The sequence below is a fragment of the Malurus melanocephalus genome, unplaced genomic scaffold, assembly GCF_030028575.1.
Source record: "Malurus melanocephalus ecotype Western Australia unplaced genomic scaffold, MMel_1.1 scaffold_157, whole genome shotgun sequence".
Lineage (NCBI taxonomy): Eukaryota > Metazoa > Chordata > Aves > Passeriformes > Maluridae > Malurus > Malurus melanocephalus.
The window spans coordinates 409,542-433,247 of NW_026623389.1; the positions used below are offsets into that span (position 1 = coordinate 409,542).

Consider the following 23,706-nt stretch of genomic DNA (forward strand, 5'->3'; position numbering starts at 1 on the left):
TTACCATATTTTTGCATTTCCTAAATTTTCCTTTTTTTCTCTCCTTACTGTGTTATTACTGCAAATAGATTTCTAAGTAGCAGCAAGTTTGTGACTTGTTTAGAAAAATGTAAAATAGGAAGCTATAGAAAAAGCAATTTCATTAAAAACTCTTTCTTGCTTTAGAAGTGGCAGACTTTAGATCGTATATTTCAAAGGCTAGATATCTGCTTACATAATCAGACTTCCAGAAGTAGTGATTAGCAGTAGCTCTAGAAGTATTTGAAAAACACCAGTATGAATGTATACTTTGTGCTTATAGAAAGCATATAAATGTGGGCTTTAGAACATGCAAACTTATTTTTCCTAGTTTTCTGTCATTGTYACCTGCAAACGTATTTCAAATTTATAACTTTAATCAGATACAAGTATCCCACTATTGGTATTCTTTGAGAAAGAAAGTTAAATGCAAGGTACAGAGATCATAGTCTAAAAATCAAAAGGCTGAAACAGGTGGTCTCTGCATCCTGAGTAGATGGAAGTGCAACAATACCGTTTTTATATGGGTTATTACCCTTTATATATAATGCATGCAAGCATTTTTCCATATACACCTTCTCTGGAAGACAATATGAATTCTCTTTGAATTCCTGTGTGCCCAAYGTTTGTCAGCTCAGAAAACTTTTCAGAGCTGTTAATAGCTCATGTCAATACTGTGAGTGAATGGGCAGAAATTCATCATTGAATGTCTCCAGAAAGGACAACTGCCAGTCTTGAGTCTCTCTTTTCAGTTTTTTTGTACAGATCAGGCGTGGGAGCAGAGAGCTCAATGAGTATTTGTAAGCTGCTGCTTAATATGCAGAAATGCTACATCAGGAAAACTTCTGTGAGGCTTTTATGGCCACACCTCCTCTGTCTTGGAGTTTAGAAAATAGTACTGTGAAAGGCACGTCTGGAAGTTACTTTAAACAAGTATCCTTTTCTTCTGACAGTAGCTAAAAATACCTACCTCTACTTAGTAAAAGTGTAAATGTCTGCTCAGTACTAATCAATAAAGCAATGAAAAATATTCCATTTAATCTTAAATATAGCCTTTATCCTAGGCATTCATGGGCTGATATTATTTGGTATGATTGGTTTCTTGGTTTGGAAAATGGTACAGATGTCTAGTAGTTCTCAGGCACAGTGATCAATGCTTCTTGACATTTAAACTCCATAAGAAACTAGAAATGTGGTCTGTAATAGTGTTTTTCTACTCTGTSTCTTGATGCAATAGGGGCCTCATCTTTTTTTATAGGAGTAGTCACAATGATTATATTCTGAATTATCAGTCTAAATTGCAAGTGAAAACTCTGAATCTCTAGTAGACCACAAATGTGCTTTATTAAGCCTGTACAGAGCATCACACTTACCTAGGATAAGCCTGTGCAGAGTCTCACACTTATTTTGGAGGGGCTGTCATTACTTTATAATGATGGTTGAGATTGAGATTGAGATTGAGATTGAGATTGAGATTGATCTCATGATTGAGAACTCCTTTGTGGATTGTTTTTAGTTTTGTAATTACCAATACTGTATATATGTTTTCTTGTTAAACTACTCATTTTATGAGGTTATGCAAATCACCCTTTGACATAAAAGGAACAAAGTTTCCTATTCCTACTTTTCATCTAGTAATAACTAGTAATAACAAAATAAGTGGTTCATATTAAATGAAAAGGGTTTGCAATTTAAAATACAAGAAGAATTTTGAAGATCTGCTTGGGTCATTCATGTTTCATGTTGGGGAAAAAATGGAATGAAAGAGTGAAAGACCAAAGCAAACAGAAGAAACAGATGTGCAGAGTTGAGATTTAAAGTTCAGTCACAGATATTTAAACATGGTTGCTTGAAACAATTTAAGTGATACTGTGAAAATAATCGATTTATTAAGTAATGAGAGCTGTAATGACTTCTTTTATTCCATAAACTTTGGATGATGGGGGGAAGGGGGGATGTTTTCCCTCTCCCCCAAGTTCTTTTCTTCCCACTACTGAGTTACCTACTTTCTGATGTTCCTGTCCATACATGGAATTTACCATTTTGTTCCTGATTTCCTTTGCCTGACATATCAGATGAATACCCATTATCATATGGTGACTCATATGCATAACCCTGAACATGAGCAGGCTTTCTGTGCATACTCACACTGGTTCTGAGCTGCAGAGTTCATGTACTGAGTTTATTATGGCATGGCGTATTTGACATGTGCAAATTGCACTGAGTTCAGTTGGAAATGCACAGCAGAAAGTGATTGTGCTCATGGCCACGTTTGTGCATTACATGGTTGGAAAACTTAAAAATACAAGGATCTGCCTGGAGGCCAGGCTTTAGTGTTTGAGAYGGGCTGGGGACTTAAGTCTTTTCATTTCTGAGGAAAATTTTGTAGCCATTGAAGTACAGAACGCTCTGAATTTTCACTGCCCATTTATATAGTTTGAAATACTTTTAAGAGCACCAATCACCTGTCCTTTTGTAGAGGGGGGCTGGATTAGTAGTTTGAGTTGTTAAAGTAGGACCTGTACCCCAAGAGAGAAGTGTTTGAGTCTGTTCCTAAATTAATATCATGTACAATGTCCTAAAAACTTATTTTGTAGGTGCAGCTGCCTTCATTATCTGTCTTAASTAGGATGAAACACACTTGTCCACAAATAAATTGCCCACTGCAAAGCAAGCGTTTCTTCTCATTCACACTATTAATAATGTAGTAAGCTCCATACTACTTTTTCATATATGGTTAAGAGTTAATTTTCTAGGGTCCAAGGTTCTGAAGTTAGGGAAAATAGGTGGCTTATTTTCTTCCTTGCACTTTGAGGTGTCTTTTTTTTCCACCCTCTAGATCTTTAAACTTTGAGTCAGTTGTTCTTAATGTGAACATTCAAATACTATCTTGTAAACAATGTAAAATTAATGTTTCTGCTCAGATATTAAAGGTGTTTTTTCTCTTAAAGTCAAATATCTGGTATTCCACCAAATATTCATGTTTCTACTAGAGAGACCGCCACTTTTAGCCACRTTTAAAGATTTCTTCTTCACACACTTTTTTTTGATAAATTCCATAAGAACTTCAGAACCTAGAGATACTACTGAATTTCATGTCTCTTTAGTTTGCATTTAAACCTCTGACAAGATGTATTCCAGTTCCTTATTATTATTATTAAAATGCCTATAACTTGCATGCTTTCTTTGGAAGAAAGTCAATGCTAGCATTTCAGGAAGTCAATACTATGCCTTAAAGGATTTTTTTACAATTTACAGTAACATTGTTTTCTATTTAAATACCTTGAAAATTCTAACAATTTCTGTACAAAATAAACTGAAAGGATCATAGGTTTTAAGGAATAAAATTATTCACAGCATTTCTGAGAGGCTTGGTAGCAACTTCATATATGCCATTCCATTGTAAATTAAAATTTTATCCTAAATAATTGCATTTCTTTAAAAAAGTCACCCCAAAACATTTGCAAGTGTTGTTTAACATCATTTACCTGTAAGAGCAATCAACATGTGGAATAGATTCAGTGGATGTATTTAGGCCTTTCATTGAAAATTAGAGTTTTGCCTGTTAGTTAAATCACAGTAGAAAGTTAATGTCTTTTCCATATACTCCTTGGTTATGAGGGGTCAAGTATATGTGTGCTTGTTGTCCTTTATTTTCTTCCTAGAGAGTAATACTTTTCTTAAACTGTCTGAAATTACCAGCAATTAGATGTACACATATTTATGACCATCTATTGAGTCACATATTTTYCATCACTTTAACCTTTTCAAATTAAGATTTCCAAAATTTACTCTGATATTTAATACAAATAAGAAAAAAGCATTGATTGTGCTGATGTCGAGTGCATAATTAGTTGTTCTGTAGTGCATAACTGATTATGTACTCATCTTGCACACTTACACTCAGCTACTGAGAAACTRCTGCCAACAACTGTCTGCTAAATTCATCACAACTAAATCATAATTCCTATTTTGAAAGTCAAAAATCTAAATACACARGAGCTTATAAAAATCTGATTCAGCTGAAATAAATTAATTCCATTATCTTTGCARTGTATAGTCTGAAAATTAGAAAATTGTGCTTGTTGCACTTAAATCTGCTAAAGCAAAAAGATTTAGCGTTATRTGATTTCAGAAAATCCAGGGCATTCTCTCTTTCTGTATTGCAGCCTCAAAAAGTCATGACTTTGTATCCAATCTTGTTCTAATAAGTGGCCACAAAAAAAAAATGTACCCTTCTCTCAACTGTTGAACAGATAGCAATTTTGGCTGAATTTTACCCCCATTTTTAGTGTTAATAGTTGCCAAATTCAGGGCATTTTCATCTCAAAGTAGTCACAAACTTGTTGAGACATTCTACTACATGATGAAAAAAAAATCCCCRAGTTTGGTCACAGAATCCAGTCACCTGGAGGCCAGACTGGTACATACTGATGAACATACATATTGATTGTAGCAATTCTTGCTTCCTTAATGAAGTTCAATGAAATGCGAACTGTGAGAAAGCAGAATCTAATAATTCACTTGAAAAACATGAGTCTTAAATTGAGTAGAATGATGTTCTGATGATTTTTACATGTGTCCTAGACAATGTAGTTTCAGTGTAACTTGTTAATAAAGATTGTGCTGCTTCTCCGCTTCGTCATTGAACTAACATAAGGGTGAGGAAATAGAAGAAAGTAGGTATGCTGCATGCTATGCTAAAAAAAAATATTAGAAAATACGTTATCATGCCTTTCAAATTAAATTTGATTTCCTTCAACTTTTCAGCAAAAAGTGATAAAAATTACGCAATAAAAGGCATATACAATTCCCTCTCTAAAGTACCCTGTAGTTGAGTCAGCGCTTGTTAGCTAAGTAGTTGTACTTGATTTAGTGCTTTGGTAAAGCCTAATCCTCTCATGAAKAAGGAATATTGGTATAATTTTAAGTTCCAAACAGCTTACTCTGTTAATTCTGTTAGTCTAGTTTGCTAACAATGAGAAGATGATGACTGCAAATCTGTAGGTTTCCCCTCCACCRGCCCGTATTTCTCAGAATTTTTATTTCATTAAGAATTAAGTCAGCTTAAATCACTCTTTAAACTTAACCTGACACTTCTTCTGAAAATAGTTACTTCCATTGAATGTTTTCCTGTTTACATGTAATTGGTCATGTATCTGACTAGATTGCCCACTATCTGCTCTTGATTGAAAGTTTGGTTTTCACTGATATTTTTCATATGGATTTAAACCAAAACATGTTGTAAATGTGTTCTTCATGAAGCTGAGGAAAAATCTGTTTACTGTACCTTGCAAGACATTTGAGTAATACATGGTTCTAATCTTTTGCAGATCTGGTTTGCATTTGTCAATGGTTTTTCTGGGCAAATTCTTTTTGAAAGATGGTGTATAGGTCTTTACAATGTGGTAAGACAATTTGTGTGATTTTAATTATTATTAACCTTGAAAAATTCTTGATTAAGCTATCTTTATGCAAGTTCTAAAGTTATGCATTTTTTTTGTTTTTGGAACAATTATTAGATGTTTACAGCAATGCCTCCACTAACTCTTGGAATATTTGAGAGATCCTGCCGTAAAGAAAACATGCTGAAATACCCTGAGTTATACAAGACTTCCCAAAATGCACTGGACTTTAATACTAAGGTAGAATTTTTTAAAAAATCAAGCCTAATAAATTTCATATTAATTCAGTACAGTTAACCGTTTTCTTCTGTGCTACTCATAATTAAAAATGGAKGGGATTTTTATTACTGCTCTTTCCCAGTGTACACTTGTCAGTGAATGATACAGGTGTATTGCAATGGATAACAAGGATTTAATATTTTAAATTCTTTTTTTTTTTCTCTGCTGGTAATAAAGCTGTCTTCTAGGCAGAAGTGATTAGACGTCACTGTCACTGAGTATGTATTTGTACTGTTATATGGAAATGGATTACTGAAGCCTGTGGAGAAGTGTTGCAGGGGACAATAAGAACTGTCACTAGATTTGTAGAGGGAGGGACATGGTACTATTCTTTGTCGATTTGGAGTTTTGATTTTATGGTTTAATTTTGAGTATTGGGAAAAAATACTTGGAGTCAAGAATCTGTCAGTGTGGATCAAAAGGAAWCTGAGGCTACTTTTGGTGGGAAATGGGTGACATCCAAGACTGGCACAAGTAGTAGTAAATGTAGGACTCTTCAATACATAAAAGATAAAACTTCTACAGCATTGCYCCTAAATAATCTCTTAAATAAACGGAATTAAACTTGTTCCTAAATCTGTGATTTCATGAGTATTTTACATTTGCAAGAGTTCCTTTTGATTTTATTTTTTGTAAATACAATAGTGACATTTCAAATAATGTCATTTTATTTTGAACTTGGGGACATTTTCAATATATCCTTGAATTAAGAATGCTGCTGTGTGGTGGTCTGTAGTAGATGTGCAGAGCTGATACAGCATACCTAGCTCTTATATCTGTGCCATTTGTGCTGTAAAAGTGGAATTATCCCTATATAGTTATTGGTCTAAACTATCTTTGTTCACTAAAGCAGATGACATTTTTCTCCTTCTTCATTTCATCCCTTCACCTACWGAAACCACCCTAAAAGTTGTAAGGACACTAGGTAACAGAGTCTTTTATATCCTTGTGAGTGCTATACAAATATGAGACTTTCCATGGTCCCATGAATATAGATACTTTTGTGTTGTGATAATTTTAATAAAATTAGTGTGAGTTACAACAGTTGGATTTTTCTGTTTTAAAATAAGCTTTTAAGATTTTTATTACTGCACAGATGTTATTGCTGATTTAATTGGAAATTCTGTGGTTGTTCCCATACAACACTTGCTATGAGTAAACGTCTACGACCTTGCCAGCTACAAAATTCCCACCTATATAAGTTGAATAGTTGGTGTTAAAGATTTGGAAACATTACTGCCTTGAATATTGATGCAGATATTTGTTATGGTAAAAGGGATCAAAGGTTATGAGGTCATGACAGAGGTTAAAGGATTAGCATGGGACAAAAAGCATTGGTCAGGAAAATGGAAAAGTAGAACTAATTTTTCTTGCACCCACCTGTGCTTTCTGTCAAATAAAAACTTCGGGTAATGACATAGCAAGAAGGAGAGACAAAGGTTAATGAGTAGCACAAGTTTAAATGTGCGAAGTATTGGAGTGTAAATTGGAGTGTAAATTGGATCATGCAAGCTAATGTAGCTGTATAATCTAACAAAAGACGTTGAGACATTGTGGAAAMTGTGAGACAGGCAACTTAATTTCAATTGTTTGAACACCTTAACACTCAAGATACACATTAGTTACAATAAAAGTCACAATAGTCAAAAGTATTGTTAGTGAAAAAAACATAYTTGCCACACTGAAGGAAACAGACGGGTTTGTGGTTTTTTTTTGTCTTTTTGTCATTTTGCAATGTATTGGGGAAAGCATTAATAGATTATTTATCCTTCAACTTAATACAGTTCTTTGCAGAAAGCACCATTTACAAATGAAAATAAGTGTGAACGTAAAACCTCAATTGTTTAGCAAATATATTAAAGGAATTATATGTTCAAACTGTGCTCTTCAAGAATGGAGAATATAAGGAGAAATTTAAGGAAGGTACTGACATTTGTTCTCTTAATTCCTTTGCGTGTGGGAATATATAGGTTAGGCATATGTGTAACTCAGGTTTTGATTTTTCTGCCATCTAAATTTATTCTTACTAAATGCAAATTATAATTATAAAAGCTAGAGTCCTTTTTAGTTCTCTACTTGAAATGTAGTGCTTGTCCCAGCTGTCTAGTTTAGTTTAATTTTTCTGATTATATTCCCATATGTTCATATTTTAATTTCCCTTCTGATTTGAAATTGAAAGGAGATAATACACACTTTATTTCAAAGCATAAAAATAAACAAATGACCCATGAAGAGCTAAGAGGCAGAAAGTGCCTGTCAGTTATATTACTTCACAGTGGTGGCCTGACAAAAACACATTTTGTGAATCTAACAGACAGATAAAAAGAAAGGTCAGGGTTCACAGTGCTAGTTTATTGCAGATAGTTCTCATGGATTTTCTGTTTTYTCTTTCTTAGGTTTTCTGGGTTCATTGTTTAAATGGTCTCTTCCACTCATTCATTCTGTTTTGGTTTCCACTAAAAGCCCTGCAGCATGGTAAGTATTATGAAAAATAAAAACATAAATGGTGAAAAGTACAAAATATCTAAATACTATCTTTTTCTAAGGGAAACTTTATAAATACAAACAGTTCAGTGTGATTAAATTTCAAGATACCATTTCTAGAACTACACCAGATGCCACATACTTATAATGTTTAATTTAAAATATGTGTAAAAGTAGGGATATTATGTGCATATGTATTTAACTATCTCAGTAGGGTTTATGTAAGCCAAACTGAGATAGAGAAAAAGAGGATTGCTGTTTAATTATGTTTGTTTTTATCAAATACGCTACCATGGTAAATATCTGTGAGATCCTAAAATGTTACTGTCCCTTGTATTGTCTCTTACATTTTGTCAACATTTATTATTGTTGTGTATGCATTCTCTCAGGTAACTTCAAGGGCACACTAACCTCCTAGTTTATATTTCTATGGGTAGGATTGTGGCAGAGGAATGGTGACATCTTGGACTGCTCAGTCCTGTCCATCTTCTAGTTCAACTGTTGTACGTGCCCCTGAGCTGCAGAAGGAAGCAAGGTGGTTGAGAGGAAAGTGGTGTTAATTAAAGGAAAGAGCTGCTTTCAGTTTGTGGGAATGTTTGGGACTGGGAGCACTCTCATAAATGTGGGGTTTTGTTTTGCTTCCAATTTGTGGGGAGAAAAAAAAAACAAGTGTGTACTTCGCAGCTTTTCTGAAATTTAGTCTGCTCAGTTTCAGTGATAAAGCCAGGCTGTCTGCCCTGGTATTAGGGACAGAAATATTCTCATGAACATTTTGAAACTGTTGAGACTAGATGGTGAGACAGCCACAGCTGCTTGTACCCCTAATGGTTAAGGGAAAAACTTCTTGCACAGTATTTTACACTCAGTGGCTCCTAATGGGTAAAGGGAGGTATGTRGTAGCCTGTTTTCTCTGAAAGGCCACTCACATCACACTGAATGTGAGTTCAGTGGCAACAGTTTGCATTGGAGAGGTTTATACAGCCCAGGAGAAATGAGGTCCCAAAACATCAGTGCATAAAACCATCATCTCAAATCCAAACCGAAATCCCTGTTCAAAGCTGTAGCCAATCCATGTGAGAGATTTGTGCATTACACCATGAAGGAGTGTTTAATGAGTATTTGTGGTGTTGCAGAGCAGAGTTCACATGTGAATGGCAAAGCTGAGATAGCTTTGCGAGCCCTTGTGAGAGCGCTGTAGCTCAGCCTTCTGAGCCTGCAAACTCTGGGCTAGAACTGACTTGGTGGCAAGTGGCCTCTACGAGTCTGAACAAATTGCCTTCTGCCTTCCCCTTTCATTGCTACAGAAGGGATGGGTAAGGAAGTAGAATTGGGACCTGGAGGAATTGTGTACATGGTCAGGTGGTATAATCAGTGCCTGGCATGGGTCCAGGTGGTGCACAGAGTATTGCACGAAGAGATACAAGTGTAAAATAAAATGTGCTATTAGTTAAATCTCTGGTGTCTGTGTGTGTAAAGAGGAAAGGGAAATAATGCTATTAGTTTCCTAACGAGAAGATGATGAGTACCAGAGACAGGAACTTCTGAGAACAGGTCTCAGCTTCCACCTTCTCTTAGCAAAGAGGAGGTGCAGGAAGATCCTGAAACATGAAAGGTGCAGCTCAGCTTTGTCCATAAGAGTGCTGAGTCCCAACACTCTGGCTGGTGGAAATAGACTTAGCTGTCTGCCTATTCCTATTCCTGCTGATTCTCATTGTGCTCTTTACTGCTTGGTATATTTTGTAAAGCAGTGCAGTGCATATTTGAGCAGCTGTTTATTAAAACATTGAAAATCAAATCTTAAAGATGATTAAAATCTCTTKGAGCTGTTTTCTTTTTCAAATTCTCCTATTTAGTCTTAGTCTTGGTTGTCCACCTATTTCTTATCTGTCAGTATAAAGTTTCAAACTGCCTATGTCACGGTAGATCCTATAAAGAATTATGTGATCAGARAATAAGCACGGATTTGTAAAAATTGTTTGTCAGAATTGGCTCTGTGGCACCTTACCATTGTAGAATAGACAGAAGTTACACTGTATGTGCTGTTGTCTGTATAAGAAAAGTGACACATACATCTTCACAAAAGCTTCTTCTGATGCAACTTTGTCAACACAAATGGCAGAAGCCAATCTTAGATGTACTAGTAAATTCACTAGGTGCTCCCTCTTTTRTATAATCTTTAAAATAACTCATGGTCTCAGCTTTTTTTTCAGGCTTCAGCTCTTATAGTCCTTGGTGTGCTGGTCTGTCCAGGGAGAATGTTTAATAGGGGAAGTGTCAGAAATGCAGCCAGTATCCGTAGAGCTGAGCACAGAGCCRTGGTGAGCTCTGCATCATGGAATGGGTCACAGCTAGGTTAAGAAGGACTATTTGTAAGAATTTTTATTCTAATATTTTTGTGTGAACTTGTCACCTGCTGTCTGTTCCAGAATGTCAGTAAATAGATGATTTTTTTTTTTTAAACTGTCTTCACAAGTCCTGAAAAGATCTTCATCCACAACCAAAATGGATTTCATTTCAAGCATATGTAAAGATGATATGAAGGCTGGAAAAACATTCAACATACATAAATATGAATACATATACATAAATATGAAAATATACCTAATTATAATTTTCATATCAACCCAAAATACAATATTTAATATAATGTATGTCAGCTGAGGTAGGGGAAAAGTAAGTATCTTCAACTACATGCCATTTTTATCAGCATTTATCACCATTTTTGTCACCTTCCTCTGTCCAGCCTAATGAGAGGAGTTATAAACCCATCCCTCAATAACCCTCATGGAAAAATAACTTTATTATTTTACCCAATTAAAAAAATTCTTCTTTATTATTCTCTTCTTCTTTTATTGTCTTTTACCCCTACCTACTACATACACAGCATTTTGATATCTCTGTATAATGCAGTAAAAAGCAATGCTGCAGTGGTTAGAACGTCTACAGCACTGTTGCAGTTTAGTTGGTTTAGCTGCAGTATACAAACAATCTTGAATACTGAAAGCATTTAAAACCTGAAGATGTGAAAATGTAGCCACCTCAGTACCTTAACTGAGAATGAGGAATTTGCTCATAATAATTCAGCTGTCAGTTATCCCATGTCTAAAAAGAAATTTGACAGAACAGGGATCAGAAAAGCCTGTGCTGTAAAAATAGTCATAGAGTTCTGGTAAATAATGGAAAATTCACTGCTTCAGAATCCTGAACTTGGGAAACACATGTGGTTTTTATGAAAACGTGATTTTTTATGAAAATGTGTCYCTTTAGAGCTCCAGCTCTTTGCACAACCAATGTGTGTGTGTTTCAGTAAGTGCCAAATGGATGTGTACTTATATGAATCCATATATTTGAGTTGGGTAAATGTTGAAAATTTTATGAATGAAAAGCATCTCAAGAATTTAAACTGAGCATATTTTGTAATTTTATTAAAGTTGAATTCAGAAATATGGATTAGAAAAAAGATAAATTTCCATACCAAAAATATCAGAATTCATGAAAATCTGACTCTAACCTTTCTGCTTACTTGTACGTTACAGTGTACACTATAACCATTATATTTCATATTTTTCTGAAGGYAATATACTATGTCTCTGATACTAAAAGTAACTCTAATTGAATTGCTACTGAATACAATATTGGTTTTACTGGTATGTTATGTTACAAAAACTTCCTGTTTCCTGTAAAATCCTTGAAGTCACTGAAAGTTTTAAAGCACTAAACATTGTCCAAGTCATGGTTCTCTAGTGTTCAGTACAGGTCAAGATGAAATCTGTTAGTACCCTGTAGAAAGTGCTACCATCTCTTTTGATCTGAATTAAGTTTATATATAATGCTGTTGCAAATATTTAAATGTTTATAATTTTATCCYTGTTTCCTTTTCCAGGCACTGTATTTGGCAATGGCAAAACTTCAGATTACTTGCTCCTGGGGAACACTGTATACACTGTAAGTCTATATTGGTTATATCTTTAGCTTTTTTAAAAAGATATGGTGTCACTATTGCTATTAATCCTCACAGAAGACTTAATTCAGTGCACTGCCTTAAGAAGTGCAAGAAATGACCCTTGAATGACTCTCTGAGAAGCTTTGAAGTGTACTTTGTGTTATAATTCCCATTTTTAAAACAAAGYAGTTTAATAAAGACGCAGAAGATTAGTTTGTCCTTTACTGTAAACTGTTTTTTTGTTTGTTTTTTTAAAATGGGAATACTAATTTCCTAAGTAGCATGATTATCAAGTTAAGTTTCTGCACTGGAGAAATCTCAGATTATTGATTATAGAAATGGCTTGTGGACTTCTGACGATACAGCCCTGTTCTGTCTTAATTTATCATGAGGCATTAAAAGAGGCATTGAGCCACATTGAACAAAGGTTGTGGGATGCCTTTTCAGAGTCAGTCAAACCACCAGAAGTACCCTGACCCACAACCTTGCAGTAATCTTCTGTTACTTTGATAAATACTGGYACTCTGATAAATACTGGTCATTACTGGTTTTTCTTCTTTTAATCTTTTATCTCATAGAATAAATTAGTAAAGCTAAATATGTGTTTTTCACTTACTATGAATGAGATGAATGTTACTCAACAGAGTTTTCCAAGATCTCTCTTAGAAAGAAAATTAGATTTATGCGTACTGTCCTCTATTCTTCAATGTTAAAAGTTTAATTTTTCAAGTTCCTTGCTGTTGGCAGGTACAAAACTGAAATTAATTCTTCCRTTAAAGTAAGGGGGCTGTAATATGAATTCACATCAAAATCAATTTCCTTAGGGAATAAGGAAACATCATGACTGAAATAAAAGGAAAATGTTCCAGACATACTGAAACAGAAGTACAAYGCAGCTCATCTGTCACCTTCTGCAACTGGTTTTCAACAAGGAGAGCTCAAACTTGACCATCCTGAGAGGTTGATTTCATGCTGCTAACCTGCAGAGTGGTCAAGAATTTAAAAAAAAACTCTATTTTCCTTCAATTCAGATTAAAAGTCTGGGATACATAGAAGTTACAGTTGATGTTTTCCTGCTCTTGCACTGGAATTCAAAGAAATCTGGAATTTTGAGAGACTCAAAATGGGGTGGAGAACTTTTTTTTTAATCTGTGCATGTGAAGTGTATGTGCAGTAACACAACAATCATATCAAAATTTTGAGGCTAAGGTAATTCTTATTCCTCAGACTGCTTTTAATGTGGATTTAAGATTTCTGCAGTCATCAGTTCTGCAAAAGTCAGTAAGAAAGGGACTTAGAAATTGATATTGTTTAGTTTCTATGGATCCACAAATAAAGTCAGAAATATGCACTGATTTGTATCACATCCTGGAATTAGTTCTTTCAACATAAATTTCAAATAGGAGTTAAGTGTTGTGAAAATATCTGTATGCCAATTTTTGAGAGGTTTTTTTTTKWAAAAAAAAAGCTCAGTCTTTATACTAAATACCAGTATGAGTTCTTGTTTCCTGGGTGGGATTCAGTGAACTATTGTTAGTTTGGATCAAGGGGAGGAGGGAGCAATAAATCCCACATTCTTGAGGGAGTGGCTGTGCACAGTTGGTAATTTTGTTGGGGGTATCAGTTATGATCCCATCACAGGTCAGTCAAAGGGTATATACTCACRCTGTGTATCTCCTTTTATAGACATCTGCAGTGTGTGTAAATATTGTATGTTCAATGGGAATGTTTGATCTCATCCTGAAGAAGGATGTTTTCTTATGACTGACCTAAGTAGAAAGYGTACCAGATGAGTTTGTTTGGGTTATTTTGCCATTCCTTTTTTTTTTTTTTTTCACTCATCCAGATACAGAACCCAAACTGGATAGACCAAGCAAATTATAATACTCGTAAAGGTCTTCAGTTTTGTTCTTGTTAAATTTCACAGGTATTTTAGATAGTGGAACTGTGACCTTGTTTTTTTTACTTGGAGGGTCTTTCTCCAGTTGAAATAGGAGATTTCAGGATTTCAGAATTGAAAGGGGAAAGCCTTCTGGCAGTATTTGTATCCTTCTGTGCACCAGACAGTGAAGGATTTGTCATATTTAACTACTTGCTTCCAGCTTGTGATTGAAATACATATCTTCTGAATTTCTGAGGCTGCTTGAAGTTCAACACAAACAAACTCACTGACAATCAGCGCTGCCAAATTGTCGTACAAGCTAGAATTTAAACTATAACTCTTAGGGTTGGAGCTTGGTCTTTATGACTCCTTTTTTCAGCATCATGTTCCTCARATTCCATGTGAAGCAAAATTTGTGATACACGTTCACAAGTGAGTTACAAAATATAGTAACTATTTATTTGGTTAACAGAAAACTTGAGTGAATTTCAAAGAAAGGAGACAAACAATATTCCTAGATAAACTAGTCCTTGCTCTCTGGGATTATAAACTTTCGCCTACTGTTCACCTGTAAACTGAAATGGAGCATRTACTACAAACGTGGTATTTTCAGAGACTGCTTCATAAAAAGTATAATGATAAGAAAAGAGTAAAGATGAGAGAGAATAATGAAAATGGCATAACATACTTATTCAATATGTTATTTGTATGCAGARCATAGATCTTAGATTACCATTTAATCTACCATTTAACTCTTCGGCTTTTCAGCATTTGGTGTAGATGACTCATTTACTAATGAAGTGAACAAAACTTTTGGTTATTTTTTAAGTTCATACTAATGTAAACTTGAACAATTGCAAGCTTTCAGTCCAGCATCTGTGTCTTCTAAATCTATCTTGGTGTAGGTCTTCAATCTCTGCTGAAGTAGACTTAGTACACCTTTAATGAACCTTTCTGTGTAACCAAAATGTCATCAATAAAGATGGCAGCAGCTTAGAAAGAGACAGACTTACAGAGTTCTAAGAAGCAAGGATAAGATTTCTAATGCAAAAGAAGAGTTTTCTAAACCAAGTGTCCATTATTAATGGAAGCTAGTAATTCTTATTGCTCTATTGTTAGCTCGTTGGGGTGTATTCTTAAAACTTCTAGTGTCAATTTWTTTTTTTTTTGTCTTCTCCTGAAAGTTTAACCAAGTTAATAATTTCTGTATGTTAAGACTCCCATATTAATTAAGAATCCTCTCTCCGTCTTTCTCCCCTTAAGTTTGTGGTTCTGACTGTGTGTTTGAAGGCTGGATTAGAGACCTCATATTGGACCTTGGTAAGCAAATGTCTTTACATATTCTCAAATGTTCTGTGAAATCTGACAGATGAATAATTGTATTGTTTTCTTCTTATTTATTGTATTGTTTTCTTCTTATTTATTATATTGCAGGCTTTAATAGTTTGTCAGTCCACATAAACTGTGGTTACTGTGTGGAAGAACAGAATATCTACACACAAAAAATAATCCTCAGTATTGAAAATTAGATCAAATCTAATACTTAAACTAGAAAAATCAAATTACTCTGGACTTACTATAACTGAATTTAAATTGGCTCAAAATGCAGTAATATTGCTGCTGATACTGTARTTTTCCTTTAAGAAATAGCTAAGTTAGTAGAGTTACATTAATACAAGGCATGGAAATSTAAGCCAATATATCAACATCACATTATAAATGCTAGGTAGCAGAGATGCTATTTTATATTACAGTGCATCTGTGATAATTGTTCTTTTGTTTTAACAGTTCAGCCATATAGCTATCTGGGGAAGCATTGCACTTTGGGTAGTGTTTTTTGGAATCTACTCATCTTTGTGGCCAGTCATTCCTATGGCACCTGATATGTCAGGAGAGGTAAAAGTATATTTTAACTAACATCCAAATGTGTGAAAAAAATACTGTTTCAATCTTTAGTACAGACCTAATCTTTATTGGATCCTTCAGCTAACTAAAGGTGTGTATGTGATTTTGTCATTGGTACCTTCAAAATGGTAACCATGTTTACTTAAAATATRATGAATTTTTTACTCTTGTGAAAATGGAGCTCAGGTTGGGAGTATGTGGTCTAATATGTGGAGAAAGAATAGACAGGTAAGATGTTTTGCAKTTCTTAGGTAAGCTTTAATTTTCTAAAAAAAAGGTCTTACCAAATCCAGAACTCAAAATTACAGTGCTTATTTTTGTAGAGCATTTTTTTTTGTAATGAAGTGACACAAGTAATACTCTGGTTAAGGTTGTTATTAATCTTGAATTTTACAAATTTGCCAAGTACTTGAAACTGTAAAATGGCTCAAACAAATCTGAGGTGCCATAACATTGCATGAGCTGCTTGTTGTGCACACTTCCTTTTCTATTAATGCACTACTTGGAATGCATTGTTATACTGTATCTTTAACCTTTTGATAGTAACTACTGGTTTCTCATTCATTTGTGATCCCATTTGTGTAAACCTGTGCTGAATATTACAAATCAGATTGAATCTATAAAATATGCTTATCTGATGCATTATCTGATCTAATTGGAGCTGCCGTCCCAAATTCTCAATACCATTCAGTTCCAGAAAGATCTGAAGTCACTAAAGTGACTAAGTGACTAAAGAAGCAGACACTAAAGTCTGCTTCTGGGTATGATCAGTAGCTCCTGAGGGGAGAAATTTGGTGTGCATTCTCAGTGGGAATCAGAAACTGAGAATACCTGCTTGTGTCACAAAGATACTCCTCTAATGGTTCTCAAAGCATATCAAGTCAATCAAGCCTTAGACCAGTAAAAGAGTGAGTCCCTTTAACTCCACCACCACAGTGTTATAATTCAGCAATTTAAAAATTCATGCAGGATGTGGGAAATGTAGGTGCACATCTCTCCCTCACTTGAAAGTAATTAAGACTCCTAAATCCAACCTCCAAATATAATTTACATGAGAAAATGGTATATAGGCATTTCTGTAATTACTACATTTTAATGGAAAGTATAAGGTATTAGCTTAAATACTTGGGCATGTAAGAAAAATAATTTAAAATGACACAATATCTTGCTGACTTTCCTCTATTATAATGCTTTACCAATATGTATATGAAGATTTTGCACATTACCAACCTGCCTTCACTACTCAAAATTAATTCTGTACATTAATGGAAATTGAAGTAATTGAAGCTATCATACTTAAGCATTTTTCTTTGTTTGCATTGTCTTTTATAGAAGAAACAGAACATTTTTGGAATTTAGTGGTTCTAGTGATTTTGTAAAAACTTTATGTTTTTGAGACAGCAGAACTTTCATGGTGATAAGCACAGTAGGAACAGAAGGCATAAGTATGGCCTTCTCACTATTGAAATAATGTTTTAGTTGGTACATTTTCAGACTCTGGAGTTATTTAACACCTGTGCTTTGAAGGGAATGTAATTCCTGTGAACTTATAGAAATGGTTCTTCATTAAAGAGAAGTAGCTGTCAACAAATTCAATATTCGTGAGGTTTGAATTCAACATTATGCCAAAACAGTGTGATTTATGAACCTCAAATTATTGATTTGTTGTGATAAAACTTAATCTATGCTTGAAATGGGTAGTCTTATTTTTTTAGTGTGTTTACTTATGCAGGTATGTGTAAATAGTAGCTTTTGATGTGTGTATGTGCATGAAGTTGTTTGAAGGGGGGTGTTGTTGACTGAAGTAGGTTTTGTTTTCCCTCTAAGAATATATTTTGATGTCTGTGATATCAGAATAAAGTCTTCTAAATGTGTCATAGACCATTTAAGCTTATGTTCAAAGCTCTGGTCTAGCTTCTCGTGCTGCACTCTGTGTGGTCAAAAGTCCTGTTGCTGCATACTGCAGCTCAGATTGGAAGCAGGATTTTTGTATACTTTCCTGGAAGCCCCACTGCTGACTGAGTGGTCTGTGGCAGGGCAGAATTCACTGAGTTTCTCTGCAGCAAATCAGGCCTTACATAAATATTCMAACTAAAAGATCCACAAATTTAACTGTGCAAATGATTCTGGTGTGATTAGAAACAAATCCATATAAGCAACTCTGCTTGCATGTGTGAGTACTGCTTATCTGATTTCTTCAAATGTGTGAGTCAGACTTGAAAAATTTATCCAAAGGCATTTGGCAAAAGTTAAATGAGTGTGTCAAAAGCTAACATCTACTTCTTAGCTTCTTGTCCATTTTGGCTGGTCTGATCTGATAAATTATTCTGAAAGATCTATCATGCTTTTYATTTTGTCCCAAATGTGTTCATTAAAAATACCCACTTTTTAATAAACTTCAGATTTATAAGGATATATATATAGTTATATGTTATATAGCAATGGTTCCTAGAAGGTTTACAGGTATTGTCTTTCTTCTTCTTAGAGCTAGTAACAACAATTTTTTCTTAGCAGATTATAATCTTTCTATCAGTATTCTTGACGTGATATTCATCCAACCATTCAGTCCCAGCTAGGTGATAAGTMTTCTCAAGCATCTTTTTTGTGTCTTCTTTGAGATACAAAAGAACTTAATGAAACATTCTAATAAGGTTTCAGTTTTTCTTYATATTAATGTTAGGAAAATAAGAAGATTCTTCCTGCTTAATCCTGATTCTTTTCCAAGAAAATAAAATTCTAATGCTCTTGAAGGGGAGAGAAAGAGCAGATGGAGATGATGGAAAACTCATTCATTGGATTCAGAGCAAGGTTTTAATCCAAATATTTTGAAACTCAATATCAAATATTTTGATATCATTCCTATAAAATATTCAACTTTTATACATGTGTTTCARTGGAGAACACTGCAAAGTAATGTCTGGAGAAAAAAATGCAGTTGTAAGAGAAGAAAAGTCATGCTGTTAAAATACCCTTACGTTTGAGCATTGACACTAGTRACCCAAAGTTAAAGCATAAGAGCTGTTGGTTTCTGTTCATCTTTTTCTATCAAAACATCACTCAATCACTTACTGAAGAAAGGAATAAATATGTTGCATATTTTTGCAAGTTTTTCTGACTTTTTACACTAGTTCTGTTTCCATCATTTTGCATATCATTCCAATTGTGCAGAAGATAAAKTCAGCTTTTATGTATACGTTGCTGTATGTTGGTTTCACAGGAGGAAAGATTGCAGAATGCTGAGCTGTAGAAGAAAATACAGTGAAATGAAAAATTATGACTGTTACAGCACTCTGTTGTCTAGATTACTAGATCTCTTTTCTTGACATGTTCCTAATAGTATAATCAACTGTATTTTTCTTTCTCTGTCTTTTGCTCTGAGTTTTCCCCTGAGCCCCTTTAATCCAAAATGTCCAGTTGATCTAGAATGCTGAGACAATTCTAGCCTCAAGAGTTTTGGTTTTTTTTTTCACTTTCAAGACTGGTAGACCCACACTGGACCAACTCATCTACCTATACAATACTGTTTCTCACAGTGTGGAAACGACATGGCTCTCCATGTTACACTCACCTCAAAACAGTTTCTATTCCAGTTGTGGGGTGTTTTTCTTAAAGAAATAAAGTTCCAGATGAAGAAAACTTAATTCATTTTTTCCTCACCAATGAGGTTTATATGAGAACAGTCAGTTCACCATTGTGTTTTGGCAGACACAGGCTAGAAGGAAAAATGGATGAAAACTACTAGAAGAACGATGGGCTTTATGAAGCTGAAAACAATGGAAAAATAGGCCATAAAACTGAAGAAGGAGATGTGATAAAAAGGGGTGATAAGCTAAGTAATTAATTATGTAGTATGTAGCTAGTTCATTTACTGTAGCAGATCAATTTTCAGAGTCTTTTAGTAGAAACAAAACATAAATATTTTATCATTAATTAAGCTGAATTTATTGTTTACTTTCACATCATTTTGCTTGTACTTTGAAATAATTCATTWAAAAATTACTTTCCTTGAGTTTATTCTAAGAATTAGGGACTATATTCTTCTAGTCTTAGACACAGATCCTAAAAGACTAGGAATTCAAATTCCATCTACTTATAACACATTAAAATACCTTTTCTGAAGGAGGACTTTGGAGTAGTAGTAAAACATTCTTTCTATGGGAAGGAACAGGGATGCACAGCTTATGAGAAAGAAATACTGAAAACATTTCAAAAGCTTTTATTGATTTTATAACAACTTTGCAGTCTCTGTAGCATAGTCTTTATTATATTACAATTTGCATTGCATCTGCAGAAATGTTTATTCATGTATTTTTTTGTCTGTTGGTCCTGTCTAGTATGGAAGCATGTGAACAAGGAACTTTATGGGTTATTTTCTTAATATTTTACCTGTGAAGACTGTGCTTTTAAATATAGRTGCACAAGAAAGAGAGGGAAAAAGAAAAAACTCAACATAATATAATTTGTATGTATTTTGTGGTTAGGTTTGACACCATATGTTTTGACCTATTACATTAAACAAGTTGCATTTAATTTCAAAAAAAGGTGTCACTACAGAGTAGAAGAAAATTTTTATTGTGGGCTTGAAAAAATCAGCTGCTTCAGTATCTCTACTACATTGATATAAATTAAATTGATACTTCTATGTATATAACAGTAACAAATAGATAATTGAAATATACTATCAAAATATTTTAAACAACTTAAGGTATTTTCTCCGTTTCAGCCGGATAAAGTTTGCRTAAGTTTCTAAAAGTAAATGCCAAGTCTCTTCGTATTTGATAAGGTATTTGCTTTCTAGGTTTTTTTTTCCTTGAAACTTCAATACACAGAAAACTCCTGTGATGCTGAACAAAGTGCATTCTTAATCTGAGAGTCAGGGGATTTACAGAAGCTTCCTGTTGTCCATGTTTTATCATATTGTGTATTATGCCCACATGAATAAATCAAGCTGTGATTCAACTGTTCTGTATTTTTATATTTATGCAGTCCTTTTGCAATAATTGCATTAACTAATGAAATTTCTTTAACTTACATCACATAATAGGAGGAGCCTCCATTCATGTGTCAATCGGCTGTAAAGGTGCTAGAACCTTCCATTAATGTTTCTATCCTTGCATTTAATAGGTCTGCTTTTCCTTTTAATGCCTCTTTAAGAAAAAGCAGACCAATTTTTACATTATAAAAATAGATACATTTCTAAACTGGTATGGTTATCTCTTTCAGGAAAAAATCTGCTTGTGGTCCAAGTTGAAAACCTGTCATTGAGAAGCGGTGAAAAACAATACAATCTGTTGTATATTTCACATTAGTGAAGTTCCTCGTTACTGTTACGGGCTCTGAATTGTCAGGCCTCTTTTTTTACATCTATCTGATTAATATGGTAGCATAGAATAATACTGGTAACTTGAAAAAGAAGTATGACATTGGTACTAAAGCAAAAGTTCAGTATCCACAAAGCTTTTTGATTTATTGTGGTACTGCAGATAATGCACTGTAAGGTTGTTCAGAGCACCATCTGTTTCTGCTCTGTGTGACCCAGGGGATTTATAAAACTACTGACGGAAATTGGAGTTAAGGTACAAGCGCGTATTTTACAGAATTTTAGATCATTTGATTGAGGTTTGCAGCAGCCTTGTGAAAAATAGTATTATTTCTTGGGGGATGATGTATCTGCACTATGTGGGAAAGATGTATTAGAATATACTATATTGACAGTATTGACAGTTTCCTAAATATTGCTTCTCTCTGTATTATACCAAGTGCAATCATATTTATTAAAATACTAGATATGCATCCTTTAATGTCTTTACTGCGTTGGAGTTTTTTGCACAAAAACACCAAATAACTGTTTTWAAATGTAGTTGTCCAGGTATTTCAGTCTCTAATGAACTCTAGGTCTTCTCTAGTGAAATGTTTGTCCAAAGTTTGATCCAAAAGTGGGAAATTGTTTTAGTGCAGGGTAGAGCAAAGCCATTCTTCAGGGTAGAATACAATCATACGACTGCTGAATTGGTGTCTGGAGGTCTGGTCTAATGCTTCTGACACTACACCAAATTCCCCAGACCATGTCCAGATAGCTTTTGAATATTATCGAGGATGGAAACTCTGCACAGGTTGTGCAGATGGAAACTCTGTCCATTTCTGGRCAACCTGTATTGCTGTTCAGTCACCCTCACAATAATAGTTTTTCTTGATCATATTTGAGTTTTAGTTTGTGCTCCTTGCCTTTGTGCCATGACAGGGCATCACTGGAAACAGCCTGACTCTGTCTTTGCACCCTCCACTCAGGAATCTCCATCAATAAAATCCCGCTAAGCATTCCCCAGACTAYAGTCCCAACTATCTCAGGTTTCTCTCCTGTATGAGAGATGCTTCAGGCCCTTCATTGGACTGTCTCCAGKGTGTCTGTGTTTCTCRTACTGGGGAGCCCAGAACTGGACATTTCCCTAGGTGTGACCTCCTTAATGCTGAGTAGAAGAGACCTGCTTTCCCCCGGCTGGCAATACTTTGTCCAATGAAGCCAAAGATACCATTCACTTTCTTTGTCACAAGGGCCCATTACTGGCTCATTTTCAGCTTGGTGTCCATTGGGATCAAGTCCTTTTCTGCCAAGCAGCTTTCCAGCTGGGTGGCCCCCAGGATATCCTGGTGCCTGGGGTTGTTCCTTCCCATGTGCAGGACTTTGCATTTCTCCTTGTTCAACTGCATGAGGTTCCTGTCAGCCCATTTCTTCAGCCTTTTGAGGTTTCTCTGGATGGCAGCACAATCCTCTAGTCCATCTGCCACTCTTCCCCCTGTTTTGTGTCATTAGCAAACTTCCTGAGGGTATGCTTTGCCTCTCATCCAGATCTTTAATGAAGATGTTAAATGGAACTGGGCCCAATATTGACCCCTGGGGTACACTTTCAGTGGCTGGCCTCCAGCCAGACCTCTGATCACCACCCTCTGGCCATTCATCCAKTTTTCAGTGTATCTCACAGTCTGTTCATCCAGCCCATACAGCAACAGCTGAAGATCTTACAGCTTTTGCACCCTGCTGTGTTGTCCCTCCATCTGTAAAAGGTGCTATTAATGGATACTTGTCTCTTGTATTTTTAAAAAACATCTGAGTGTTATTTTAATATGCAGAATAAATAAGTTTAAGTGGTTGTATATTGTATATTTAAGAAAATTTGCTATGGTACTTTTCCTCAATGTTAGCAGGAGAGTTATAAATAATGCCTCTAAAATTTGGGAAGTAATTGTTTTTCTCAGTTCTTCAAAAAAAGAGAATTACTATGCCATGCTTTTAAGGGAACCTGGCAGATAATGAGTTGGCAATCTCCATTTCTAAAAATTGCCTTGAGCTCTGTATGGTAAACAAATACCAAAGTMTATCAACTCTCACTTCATTATCACAAAACATGTGGAATATAGTAATTTTTCAATGGTTAATATCTAGAGTAGTTGTGCTGTAATTTAATTGTTTTTTYYTTTTTTTTTCCTTTTTTTGCTGTTGCACTGCTTTTTTACCATCTGGATTAAAATACTATCAAATTCTGTGTCTTCATTTCAGGGAGAATAAATTTTCATCAAGGGTTTATTCCTTAATTGTAGAGCATGTTTTAAGTACATTTTTTCAAGAACATTGAAATCATTAAAAAAAAAAAGTTAGGCTTTTCCTTCCTAGTTGAAAATATTTCGCAAGCCCATTCTCAGCAGAAGGCCCCTATAGGCATTATCCTACAGTTTTAGCACATTTTCATCCCCCTTCCAAGTTTTCCTAGCTTGTCTTTTCAGACTTTTCAGTT

General features: G+C 34.7%; 1 protein-coding gene across 3 annotated transcripts in view; it reads left to right on the plus strand.

Moving 5' to 3' along the window:
- The window catches only part of ATP8A1 (ATPase phospholipid transporting 8A1), a 105,192-nt gene that overhangs the window by 67,224 nt on the left and 14,262 nt on the right, over nucleotides 1–23,706 (plus strand). For all 3 annotated transcript variants that reach the window (XM_057371756.1, XM_057371757.1, XM_057371755.1), the window contains 6 exons: nucleotides 5,352–5,426; nucleotides 5,541–5,663; nucleotides 8,099–8,177; nucleotides 12,070–12,131; nucleotides 15,275–15,331; nucleotides 15,800–15,907. In XM_057371756.1, the coding sequence (XP_057227739.1) occupies nucleotides 5,352–5,426; nucleotides 5,541–5,663; nucleotides 8,099–8,177; nucleotides 12,070–12,131; nucleotides 15,275–15,331; nucleotides 15,800–15,907 (504 nt within the window). The remainder of the gene's footprint in view (nucleotides 1–5,351; nucleotides 5,427–5,540; nucleotides 5,664–8,098; nucleotides 8,178–12,069; nucleotides 12,132–15,274; nucleotides 15,332–15,799; nucleotides 15,908–23,706) is intronic.